The 12,303-nt window shown below is 45.2% G+C and overlaps 1 protein-coding gene across 2 annotated transcripts in view; it reads right to left on the bottom strand.

Moving 5' to 3' along the window:
• Window positions 1–2,201: 2,201 nt before the first annotated feature.
• zgc:123321 (Protein YIPF5-like) overlaps window positions 2,202–12,303 on the bottom strand; it is a 29,128-nt gene continuing 19,026 nt past the window's right edge. For both annotated transcript variants that reach the window (XM_030355964.1, XM_030355965.1), the window contains 2 exons: window positions 3,474–3,655; window positions 2,202–2,871 (listed from right to left, as the gene is read on the bottom strand). In XM_030355964.1, coding sequence (XP_030211824.1) covers window positions 2,709–2,871; window positions 3,474–3,655 — 345 coding nt within the window. In that variant the 3' untranslated portion in view covers window positions 2,202–2,708. The remainder of the gene's footprint in view (window positions 2,872–3,473; window positions 3,656–12,303) is intronic.

Consider the following 12,303-nt stretch of genomic DNA (forward strand, 5'->3'; position numbering starts at 1 on the left):
AGCCAGGTCCTGGGGTCACAGGTCACAGCTGATGGGGTCGGTTCAGCCAGGTCCTGGGGTCACAGGTCACAGCTGACGGAGTCGGTTCAGCCAGGTCCTGGGGTCCCAGGTCACAGCTGATGGGGTCTTTCAGCCAGGTCCTGGGGTCATAGGTCACAGCTGATGGGATCGGTTCAGCCAGGTCCTGGGGTCACAGGTCACAGCTGATGGGGTCGGTTCAGCCAGGTCCTGGGGTCACAGCTGATGGGGTCGGTTCAGCCAGGTCCTGGGGTCACAGCTGATGGGGTCGGTTCAGCCAGGTCCTGGGGTCACAGCTGATGGGGTCGGTTCAGCCAGGTCCTGGGGTCACAGCTGATGGGGTCGGTTCAGCCAGGTCCTGGGGTCACAGGTCACAGCTGATGGGGTCGGTTCAGCCAGGTCCTGGGGTCACAGGTCACAGCTGACGGAGTCGGTTCAGCCAGGTCCTGGGGTCCCAGGTCACAGCTGATGGGGTCTTTCAGCCAGGTCCTGGGGTCATAGGTCACAGCTGATGGGATCGGTTCAGCCAGGTCCTGGGGTCACAGGTCACAGCTGATGGGGTCGGTTCAGCCAGGTCCTGGGGTCACAGGTCACAGCTGACGGAGTCGGTTCAGCCAGGTCCTGGGGTCCCAGGTCACAGCTGATGGGGTCTTTCAGCCAGGTCCTGGGGTCATAGGTCACAGCTGATGGGATCGGTTCAGCCAGGTCCTGGGGTCACAGGTCACAGCTGATGGGGTCGGTTCAGCCAGGTCCTGGGGTCACAGCTGATGGGGTCGGTTCAGCCAGGTCCTGGGGTCACAGCTGATGGGGTCGGTTCAGCCAGGTCCTGGGGTCACAGCTGATGGGGTCGGTTCAGCCAGGTCCAGCTCCATGCTTTCATAAGTGATTTGCACCTCCGCTGCTCCACTCGTAGTTGAGTCTTCCAGGTTAGCGAGGTTAGGGCAGTTGCACGGATGGTTGACGGATCAGCGCCCCACCTTGAGTTTACCAGTTTGCGCAGGATGTTGTTGCGTGTGTTGACCGTGGCTTTGGTGTTCTGGAGGTAGGTTTTGAAAGAGAGCGTCCTGTCGAGTGTGACTCCGAGGTACACGGGGTGTAGTTCACCCCTTCTGAAGCTTCTCTCTCTCTCTCTCTCTCTCTCTCTCTCTCTCTCTCTCTTGCTCTCTCTTTCATTCTCTCTCTTGTTTCATTTTGTGGAGCTCGGTAATTGTCTGAGGAGCACATTCGTTTCAGTTTATTTTTTTTTGAGGAGGTCTGCTTAAAAAAAACACTCTCTCTCGCCTGAAAAAAATGCTCCCATTCAAAATGCATTGGTTTACATTTCCTTATGTGTAGCACGATAAAAGTCTGACAATCGTGCTCTGGGACACGGTTCAATAGATTAACATTCGTGCGCATGAGCATGAAATCGTAAGAAACCGGGTTGGACTTCTTTAGGTCAGGCTTTAAATCCAACAGCAGGAAGCACAACAAAAAGAGTGGAACGAGTGATTCCTAAATAATTATGTTTGATAGAAAACCAACTGTTTGTCTTATGATAAGACACATAAATGATGTGATAAAGGACACATAAAACAATTATTTACATTAAAATGTACAGATGTATGAATATAGAAATCATCAAGGTGAAAGCTCTTAATTACTGCAAGACAAAACTAAAAACAGAAAATGAACTTACTTAGCATTATTTCTTTTTCCATTTCATGGTAGGCATACTATTTATTAAAATAAATATTTTGTTTGTATTAGAGTAAGAATTTAAAACTATCCGTTGAACATCTGTTTTGATAGGATTACGTTTTACAACTCGTTGACGACCCTTCCCCATGCACTTCTACGCTAGCCATGTGCATTTGTTTTCAAAATTGCCGGCGAATGCGTGGAGCCATGTCCGAAGTAGATGTTCATAAAGTGTAGACAAGGTTATACATTTTTTAAATTGTGTATTTGTATTGCAATAAACATAGATCCATCCTTTCTTATAGTTGACGGGGAGAATTTATATCCTAGATTATAATTGTTTTATCTTTGGTTGAACAGAACAATCAGTGTAAGAGTGTTGGCCAACATAATACATAACGATAGCACCGACAGTCGCCTCTTGGGTCCCTTATCAGTCGATTGATCCATGATGAATGCAACAATTGCCGCAAGTGGCTGTTTATATCTAGCCGGTGCCATGTTTGGGGGTGTGTCTGTGCCGTAAAGCATTTTCGAAACTTCAATCTGACTACATTTTCGAGGCGCGATTGGATACTTCCGCTGCGTCACATCCGGATTGTGTCGGTCCGAACAGAGCAAGTGGCATATTCGCTTTTTCCTAGGAGAAGCGACAAGGGGCAATGAAACACCCACCAAACGACCCAGAAATGGTTGTAGAACCATCAGAATGCATAGTGGGCCTTTGAATTATATTCTAGTTCAGCCAAGTAAGTTTCTGAATCAATCTTGCTTTTAAAAAACAATGACGAAATACTAAACTCTTTTTAAACAAGCAAAATAATGACAGCTCCTGAGCATTCTGGGACAGAAAATACAAACGTTTTTTACTGTAATTGCATTTGAAGGAAAAGGTTAAAGAAATGAATAAGGACATCGTCAAATAACAAAACAACACTTTCCACAAAGTGATCTGCTACAACACTTTGTTATGATGTTACTGGGTTAAGCCTTTACTAGAAACTTAAAATCTAAAAGACAGTAAGCAGTGCGAAAACCCCATAAAGCAGAGCACAAGGGTAAGCTACCAGTAGCTGTTGATCTTCCATGGCCAGCGTTGAGATAAAGATCTTGGAAGCAGACATACTGCACCATCCAACAACCAACAACGCTAAAAGAGTCCCCAGGTAGCCTCTGGAAGAAAGGTAAAGACAACAGGAAGGAAATTCATTCAATAAAAAGTATTTAATAAATACTCGAGGAAATGTCAGCCTTAAAAAATACACACCTTACGGAAGTGATTTTGAATTCTTGAGAATAAAGTTGTCTTTATAAGCATGGGGCATTGTCAATGCTAAGAAATACACTGATCCTGATCTTTTATTCTGTGTTTCATTATGGTTACAACCTGTTTGAAATGTGTGACTCCGTTCACAATTGTCCTGTCAGATGCAGACCACACATCATCTATACCTTTAAACATGAATGTGCTTCCATTATGCTATACTGCCACAAGTAGGATAATCACTACTAATAAAGCTACGTTAAACCAGCAATAGGCAAGTTTTGCTTGCCCCACATGTTTGATTCAATTTAGTTTTAATTGAGTCCCGTGGTTCTCATTTTCTCATATCTTTTCAACTACTGGCCATTGCTATAGATTTGATTGCATGACAACTATGAGACTCAATCGAAAACAAAGTGGGATGAGCCTGATAAAATTCTGAGAAAGTAGAATGAATAAACTGAGACAACTCACTATTTGAATGTCGTGTGCACAAGATGTTTATACTCACTGTAAAGAGACAAAGACTGCAAATGCGGAGAGGACCACCATGGGCAGCAGACAGTAGCCCAGTATGCTGGCCACACAGCCACAGGACACGGCCAGGGAGCTCATCATGTTGAGCAGCAGGTACACCCCCAGACAGGACATGGCACTGATTCCATAGATGTAGCCAAAGTGAACTTTGCCTGCCTGAGCATTGGTAGAAATGTTGTTTGTGGCATGTTTTCCTAGCAGGTTCAATTTGTGCTTCACAAGAACAACATTTAAAAAGAAAACAATTGTAGAACACAAGAAGACAAGATCATTATGTCTCTTTTTAAACAAAGAAATGACAACCTAAACGACAGAATAGGTTGTTTGAATAGGTTGTCCAAAACGACACATATGAATGTTTTAGACCCCTACCAACTGTTCTAGAAACAAATATACTTCACGTAAAGCAAGGCTCTGTCTGCTAAAACAGCGGGAAAAAACAATATTTAAAAAAATATATCTAGAGATAACTGCATTTTATTTTCGTAATCTTCAGTAATCAGTGAATGTAGATCGGTTCAGCCAGGTCCTGGGGTCACAGCTGATGGGGTCGGTTCAGCCAGGTCCAGCTCCATGCTCGTGAATGTAGATATTACATTGTATAGGATAGATTACATTGTATAGGATATAGTTTGTCAGTTTATGCAATGTTTTCTATCACTGCCATGGCGATTCATATAGACGCTGCTATCCCTGAAACCACACAGCTTGCATGTTGTTCGAATCATTGTCTTTGCAATATGTAACACTACGGCCTTACAAATTCTTTTTTTTTGCTTGGGAAATTTCCTTTCCCAATGAGGTGACCCAGAAATAATTGGAGGAAAGGTGGTTTCGAATTCAGAAAATGCTTAGGAAAGGTGCTTTGATGCAAACTTTAACCCACTTTTAGCATAGGTTACTCCTGAGCATTCTTTATGAAAGGAAAGGAGGTATTTGTCACCGATATGCTTTAAGGTGGCAATATTTAAAGCAACAGGCCACCAACCACGTTTACTATGGGAGATCCCAATTCACCCCAATTCCCAATTCACATTAACAGCCCCCGGGGGCTGTTAATGTGAATTGGGATTCAAGTGGCCAAAAATATTCCCGTTGGCCTAGTTCGACCTAAGTGATTCTCACTGTTGGCGACAACTTGATTGAAATCAAAATTGTAGTTTCACGCTACAGACCTACATCAGCAATTCTCACCAGAACCCACGATTTGTAGGGTATTTTAACAGACAAATTGGTGTCGAACCCTGTTAGAAATGTAGTGCAATGGCTTATCTTGCGTTATTGGAGGACTTGGCACACTCTGATCTACTTGGTGAATGGCCAAGTTTATGGCGTTAAGTTTAACCGCAACCATTTTCTTTTTACTTCAGATAGTGTTTTCTCTTCAGACCCAACTGGGATAACTGCATCAGTCACTTTTTTCCATGCAGCAAGTTTTCTTTTATTAAGTTTTGAGCCTTTTCTTCGCACGGTTGACAAATAAGGCACCTTAACACCATGATCACCGACTAATTACAACACTTCCTGTAGGGCTAGATGTATATTATATTATCTACTAATTAAACCCTGAAGGCCAAGGTTTACTACTCCGACTCCGTAATCTATTCTCCAACTCCTTAACTACGGAGACCCCTTGAGTCTTCGCAGCTCTCTGTCGGGAGGTCCGATACGCAATGCATTTGCCGCCCGATCGATTCTTATATGCTGACTACTAACCATGTAAATAGTGCTGTTAATAAACTTCCAAAGCTTTTCAAATCTTATTTGTTGTTTTATTGGTAGGCTACCTTAATGTGAAAAGTAAACAAGGTAAATAAGGTGCGAAGTCAAACCGGTAAAAGTGATTCTGGAAATGATGTTGTTAGTGGATCAATCACAACCCTTGCCGTCTCCATCCGTCTCCGTTGCCTCGACGGATAGTTACAAAATATTGGATGCGCACGTAGAGCTACGGAGAGGGTCTCCGCCAGCGACTCCGTGTACAGCCCTTTACGGAGTAGCCTGGTATAAACCAGCCTTCATGCCTGATTCATATAACAGAGGGCAGACATTTGAGTTTTTTCCACCTACTGGGATGGGTTTACGCCTCATGCCCACTGCACCGTCAGTCAAAGGACTGGGAAGGCGTGGCTGACGGTTGGGGGAGGTTTCCAGGGTCGTCAGAGCCCGAGTAGTGTCACAGTGCTTAAATTTGCATACATGATCTGATTGGATGACGGATCCGTCGCTGCCGAAAAAGTTGAACATTTTTCAACTTTTTGACGGAGCCTTCAGCGGACGGATCCACAATGCAGTGCGCGTCCGTCCCCATTCAAAGTCAATAGGGATCAGTCAACAGACGGAGGTAGTGGGCACGAGGCGTAACGCCCCGTGCCCACTTGCCCCCCGTGCCCCCCTTCAGTCAACGGACGTGGGAAGGCGTGGCTGACTGATGGGGGAGTAGTCTTTGCAGAGGCATCCGTTAGCTAATCAAATCGCTTCGCCGGGTTCCTCCCGCTACTTCCTGCTTGTTGTGATGCAAGATGACCCGCTTTCCCGCTTTCCAGTATCGTCAGAGCCCGAGTCGCGTCACAGTGCTTAAATTTGCAGACGCGATCTGATTGGATGACGGATCCGTCGCTGCCGAAAAAGTTGAACATTTTTCAACTTCTTGACTGAGCCGAAGGCTCCAACGGAACGGACGGATTCACAATGCATTGCGCGTCCGTCCCCATTCAAAGTCAATGGGGATCACGCAACGGACGGAGGTAGTGGGCACGGGGCGTAAAGGCCCATTCACACCCTACGGTAAATACGGATACGGACCGTTTCGTCCGGGCCCGGAGGCGTTTCGTCCGTAAATGGGTCCGTCGCCTCTGAGCTTACGAATCCGGAGTGCTCCGGGAGAACCAGAGCAATACCATCGGAAATCGAGGCGGCAGTATAGAGTCAAAAGTCAGACCATTCGCGAAAATATAGAGTAGTATAATATCTCATATATATATATATATATATATATATAGTATTTTACGTTTTGTACTTATATTATACTATATACCTGACATTTTTATTTTATTGTTTTGGCAATGAGTTTTAACTGGTCATTTAACAACATTTTGAGGAGATAATCTGCGGGTTGGTGAGGGGTGTCACATGCCACCGCACACTTTTTGCACTTTCTTTTGCCGATTTCGGATGACGCAAAGCAAAATCATCTCTACAGATGCATGTTTGCGATTGTCAATGCCGTTAATTTGTGAAACGACAGTCACTGCCTTCCAGAGGATTTATTGCGTACCATCCATAACAACGCTAAAACCAGATGGAGGTATGAAGGGTAGTTCCGGGGGCAACGTTTGGGGCGACGGACGAATTTCGTCCGGATCCGGAGGTATGGATCGGCCTTTAGGGTTAAGCAGGGTTGCCAACTTTGGATCTTTGGCTGGAGAGAGACTCTGTAAATAATTGCATCTAAAAAAATAATTTCGCCAAACCTATGCTCTGACGTTTCAGGTGAAAGGTTTTCAGCGAATCAGCGGACTCCCGGAGCACTATATCTATCTAATTTTATAGTATTATTATTATATAATAATAATATATAATATTAGATAATATATAGGTATCTATAGAGTATAATATCTAATATCACGGCCATGGTAGGTTGAGTAAAGAAAAGATATGCATGAAAAGCTATTAAAAGTCAAGTTAGCATTGTTTTGTACAAGTTAGCTATCTCTAGACGTTTTTTTAATATATATGGCATCATACAAATCACATTCTGGTGATATTGCGCACAGTATTGTTTCTTTTATTCGATTTTCAATTTTCGCTTGCACGTTTGCATGGTTGCCGTGCAATTCGTTATAAGGTATTTATTTTGTCTAGGCGGACCAGACTCATGCTTATAACCTGTCTCTGTATATTTTATGATCCATTGTGCAGGTAACCAATTAGTTGTTTCAGTTGAATATCTTTGCCAGGGCTGCGCCTTGTCACCAATCCTGTTTGTGATATACATGGTCAGGATATCGAGGCGTAGTCGTGCTGGGGCGGGGTTGCAGTTCGGTGGTCTGAGGATCTCGTCACTGCTTTTTGCAGATGATGTGGTCCTCATTGGATCATCGGCCTGTGACCTTCAGCACTCACTGGATCGGCTGGCGGCCGAGTGTGAAGCGGCTGGGATGAGGATCAGCACCGCTAAATCTGAGGCCATGACTCTTAGCAGGAAACCGGTGGATTGCTTACTCCGGGTAGGAAATGAGCCTTAGCCCAAGTGAAGGAGTTCAAGTACCTCGGGGTCTTGTTCGCGAGTGAGGGTACTATGGAGCGTGAGATTGGCCGGAGAATCGGAGCAGCGGGGGCGGTATTGCGTTCGCTCTACCGCACCGTTGTTGCGAAAAGAGAGCTGAGCCGCAAGGCAAAGCTCTCGATCTACTGGTCGATCTTCGTTCCTACCCTCACCTATGGTCATGAGGGTTGGGTGATGACCGAAAGGACGAGATCGCGGGTACAAGCGGCCGAGATGAGTTTTCTCAGAAGGGTGGCTGGCGTCTCCCTTAGGGATAGGGTGAGAAGCTCAGCCATCCGTGAGGAACTCGGATTAGAGCCGCTGCTCCTTTACTTAGAAAGGAGTCAGCTGAGGTGGTTCGGGCATCTGGCAAGGATGCCCACTGGGCGCCTCCCTTGGGAGGTGTTTCAGGCACGTCCAGTGGGGAGGAGACCTCGGGGAAGACCCAGGACTAGGTGGAGAGATTATATCTCAACACTGGCCTGGGAACGCCTCGGGATCCCCCCGTCAGAGCTGGTCAATGTGGCCCGGGAAAGGGAAGTCTGGGGCCCCCTGCTTGAGCTGCTCCCCCCGCGACCCGACCCCGGATAAGCGGATGACGATGAGATGAGATGAGATGAGTTGAATATCTCGTTTACGTTTATAAATTACACGCCTGGCGCTGCTAGCATTAAGGCTCAATCCTGATTCAGCCCTTAACCCAAAATCTAAACCCTACGCTACGCTGTTGAGCGTTCATGAGCATAGAGTTGTCCCATTAGTCGTTTTATTGAGGGCTAAGGGGGAGGGCTAACCTCCCCTTGAAGTAACGATTTTCGCAATGCTTGCAATGCTACAGTTGTGAATAAAATGGAAAATCAAGAAAAACCTAGGCAAGATGGTGTGCGAAAAAGATGCAACAGGATCGAAAACAACAAATGTAAGTTTTTTCTATGTTGCGATTTCTACATATTCCCATATCCCATTTCCCACCTTTGATGGCATTATCATTATTCTGTTAAATGTAGACATTTTCGTTATAACATGGATAGCAAGTATAACCACAAAATCGCTAATATGCGCTAATTGCTAGTTAGCGAACATGCTATAGCGATCTTTACAACATGGATGATGGTGTATGCCAGTAGGCTACTGGACATATTCCCATTTCCCAACAACAATGATATCCATATGTTCCATGTTCTAGGGACTCCAGGTTGAAGATAATTCCTTACCAAGTAATGCAATAGTTGGTTTTAAAAATGCATATTAGCCTCGAGAATGGTGGATCAATGTGAAGTCGATTTTTACAAACCAGTGTTTTATTTAATTTATTTTGGTAGAAATGTCTGTCTGTCTGTCTGTCTGTCTGTCTGTCTGTCTGTCTGTCTGTCTGTCTGTCTGTCTGTCTGTCTGTCTGTCTGTCTGCCTGTCTGTTTGTTTATTATACATAACATGTGGCCATATCACCCAGTTCTGCGATATAATTCCTTCTCATTTGTTATTTTTTCTTTCAGAAGATCATTGAGGCCGCTGTCACCACAGAGCCCATCCCTCCATCTCAAGCACCTCCTCTGCATTGGTTGCCCTAACCTTTCATTCCAAGACATTCAAACTAAACAGACAAATTCCAGAGACAGATATTGTATCAAAAGATCAAAAAAATATTATAAAAATAAAGATCAAAACCCCCTCAACGACTACTAATGATGTGCTGTAACTGGGTCTTGAAGGGTTGTCATTCCATTGCGTAGTGTTGAGGGGTAGGGTTAAGGTGTAGGGAAGGGATAGGTTTAAGGGTTTGGGTTAAGGGCAGTATTGAGACCAAGGCCCTGTCAACAAGAGCGAAAACTATCTTTTCCCCAATGTTTTCCTTGGCTGCGTTTCTGGAATATCTCCTTAAAGACGGACTCATTGTGTAAACAAATCGAGCTGTAGCAACACTGTAATACATATTCAAGGCCTCTGTGTGGCACTGGTTCTCCACAAAAAAAAGAAGAAGACGTCGGCGCATCAAGCCTGCGCGCTCTATACAAATATACAGTCGAGGAGGAGAAAGCAGTTGATAAACCTTGTAGATTGAGCAGATTTTTTATGTGGGTTCATAATTAAATTTACCAAGGGGCCGTATTTAAAGCTACAAAAAAAAATTACGTTTGCGTATCAGTGGGGTATTCCACAAAGCCGGTTTTATCACATAACCGGGGAAGTTGACCCAGGGTTTGCGGTAACCCTAGGTTTTCCGTTCCAAAAGGATCACGGTATGTTAGTTGCTATAGAAACATATGCTCTGAATCAAACCTGGTTGGAGCAGGTTTTGCGCAGGTTAAGTTTGGAACATAACCCGGTTTTGGGTATTTAAACCCGCGTTCACTGCAGATTTCATGTGTTCACATTAATGGCATGCCCTTTTGATGAGAGGCCTGTTGATATCGGAGCGCAAATTATACGTGCATCTTGGCATATCGGATGACTTTTTGCTGGAGAGATATAGATTCTCGCGCAAATCTTTAATCTTTTTAAATAGCCTTTTCCAACCTTACATAGCCAACACTACCAATCGAGGACCTGGGGCCTCATGTACTAAGGTTGCGTACGCACAAAAACGTGGCGTACGTCCTTTTCCACGCTCACGTTCAGATGTACAAAACGTGAAATGACCGTAAAAATGTGCGGTCCCCACGCCAGCTCCAGAGCTGTCGTACGCACGTTTCTACAGCTATTGTTCCTTTGGCGACCCTTAGGGGTGACGCTGGGAAACTGGGAAAAAAGGTGAAAACAATGACTCAGAGTGATTTGCACATCAGAGACACACTAATGAACAATTAACACACCTTGCAATTATATGGGTGGCTATAAAAGCATGCGCAATGGATGAAGAAAATTGTTTTAAAAATGGCTGCGTTAGCGTTGTTAGAGGACATCGCAAATGGTCAAATCTGAAGGGCGCTGGAGACGCCGGGGCCGACGGAGGAGACGCCGGGGCCGACGGAGGAGACGCCGGGGCCGACGGAGGAGACGCCGGGGCCGACGGAGCAATCCGTGCCCTCTCCTTGCTTGTCTATTCAAAAATAAAAAATTTAAGTTAATAAACACGAGTCAAAGTCTTAAATATCCTGGCATCTTTACGCACGACTTATGTGTATTGCAAGCAGCCAATTGTATGACCAGTATAATTACAGCATTTATGACTTCAGCATATTTACCTTGGGGATGATCGGTGTCCCCTTCATGGGCTCCCACCACTCCGGTGAGAGCTGTGTCACCGATCAAAGCGGCCGCTCTCAAATCGAAGGGGGAGAGTTCCCCCACTCCCGTCCCCCCACCTGTTGCGGTCACGCTTCGGCGGTGGGCAGAAACCCTCCGCTTCACCTCCACCTTGAGGTCTGACCACTTTTTTTTAATTTCAGAGTGTGTGCGCTGCTGAGACCCCACTGCATTGACGGCCTCGCAAACACACTCCCACTCACTTCTCTTTTGTTTTGCATTTATCCCTGTTGACAGGGTTCCAATAGCATATGCTTACGCATTTCTACCTCGTGGAGCAAAATCTCGAGCTCAGACTCCGTGAAGTTTCGTTTTTTGCCTCTGTCCATGGTGCCAGGTGATCGGATTAAGAGGTGAATCTCAGGTCCAGAGGCCTATTTAAATGAAATTGCATATTTAAATGAGGGCATGGACAGGGAGGAGTTTGGCACCTCGGCATGTGCGCTCAATTCCACGTTGATCGAGATGTACAAAAGAAACGTGCTTGGATCCATGCGTTCGCACACTTTGATACATCTGAATTTATTTGTGCGTAAGACAGTTTCTGGGTTTTGGCGTACGCCAAGTTTCAGTATGAAATCCACGCAAGTCTTAGTACATGAGGCCCCTGGCCTCAGTTCACTCCAGACTATTTGCGTAGCCCTCCGTTTTTTGCAAATGGTAGTTTTATCTATAATGTTGGAGATGCTGAGCACATCTCAGTCCTTTCAGATGACCCATCCACATCCGGACCAAGATTTTCATCAGCCTCCTATCATACAAAGAGCAATATTGGGTGAGAACTATGCCGAGAGGCGCATACAACAGAAAGTATAAATAGTCCTAACGGACTTGCATCCACTGCAGAATGTTCGATCGTAGCCGGCGGCTTCATTACAAGCACTAATCCATCTTGATCTGTGAAGTTGATGAATTGTCACTTTTAGGTTTTCTACCCAGTTACCAAAAAAACAACATTTGGAACATATGCGCTGTGGCACGCACACGGTTTGCATGTGTTACTTCGAAGGCAACCAAAATCTAAAATACAAGAAAAACACAAAAACCTACATTCAACCAGTACCCTCACATGGCCCCTGACTCTCTGAGGAGGTACCTCCAGGTACCCCCTCCATGCCAGGGCGCCCTGAATTTATGTCTATTAACAGCTCCTCCACCGGGGTCAAGACAATTTGGGGGCCAGATCCAGTCTGCCGGCTGTCGGCCTTTTCACGATTGGCTTAAAAAAAGGGCATATTTAAATTTATACCAATACGATGGTGGGCAAAGCTTACCAGTTTGTATGTTTTTA

Source organism: Gadus morhua, chromosome 5 (assembly GCF_902167405.1).
Source record: "Gadus morhua chromosome 5, gadMor3.0, whole genome shotgun sequence".
Classification (NCBI taxonomy): Eukaryota; Metazoa; Chordata; class Actinopteri; order Gadiformes; family Gadidae; genus Gadus; species Gadus morhua.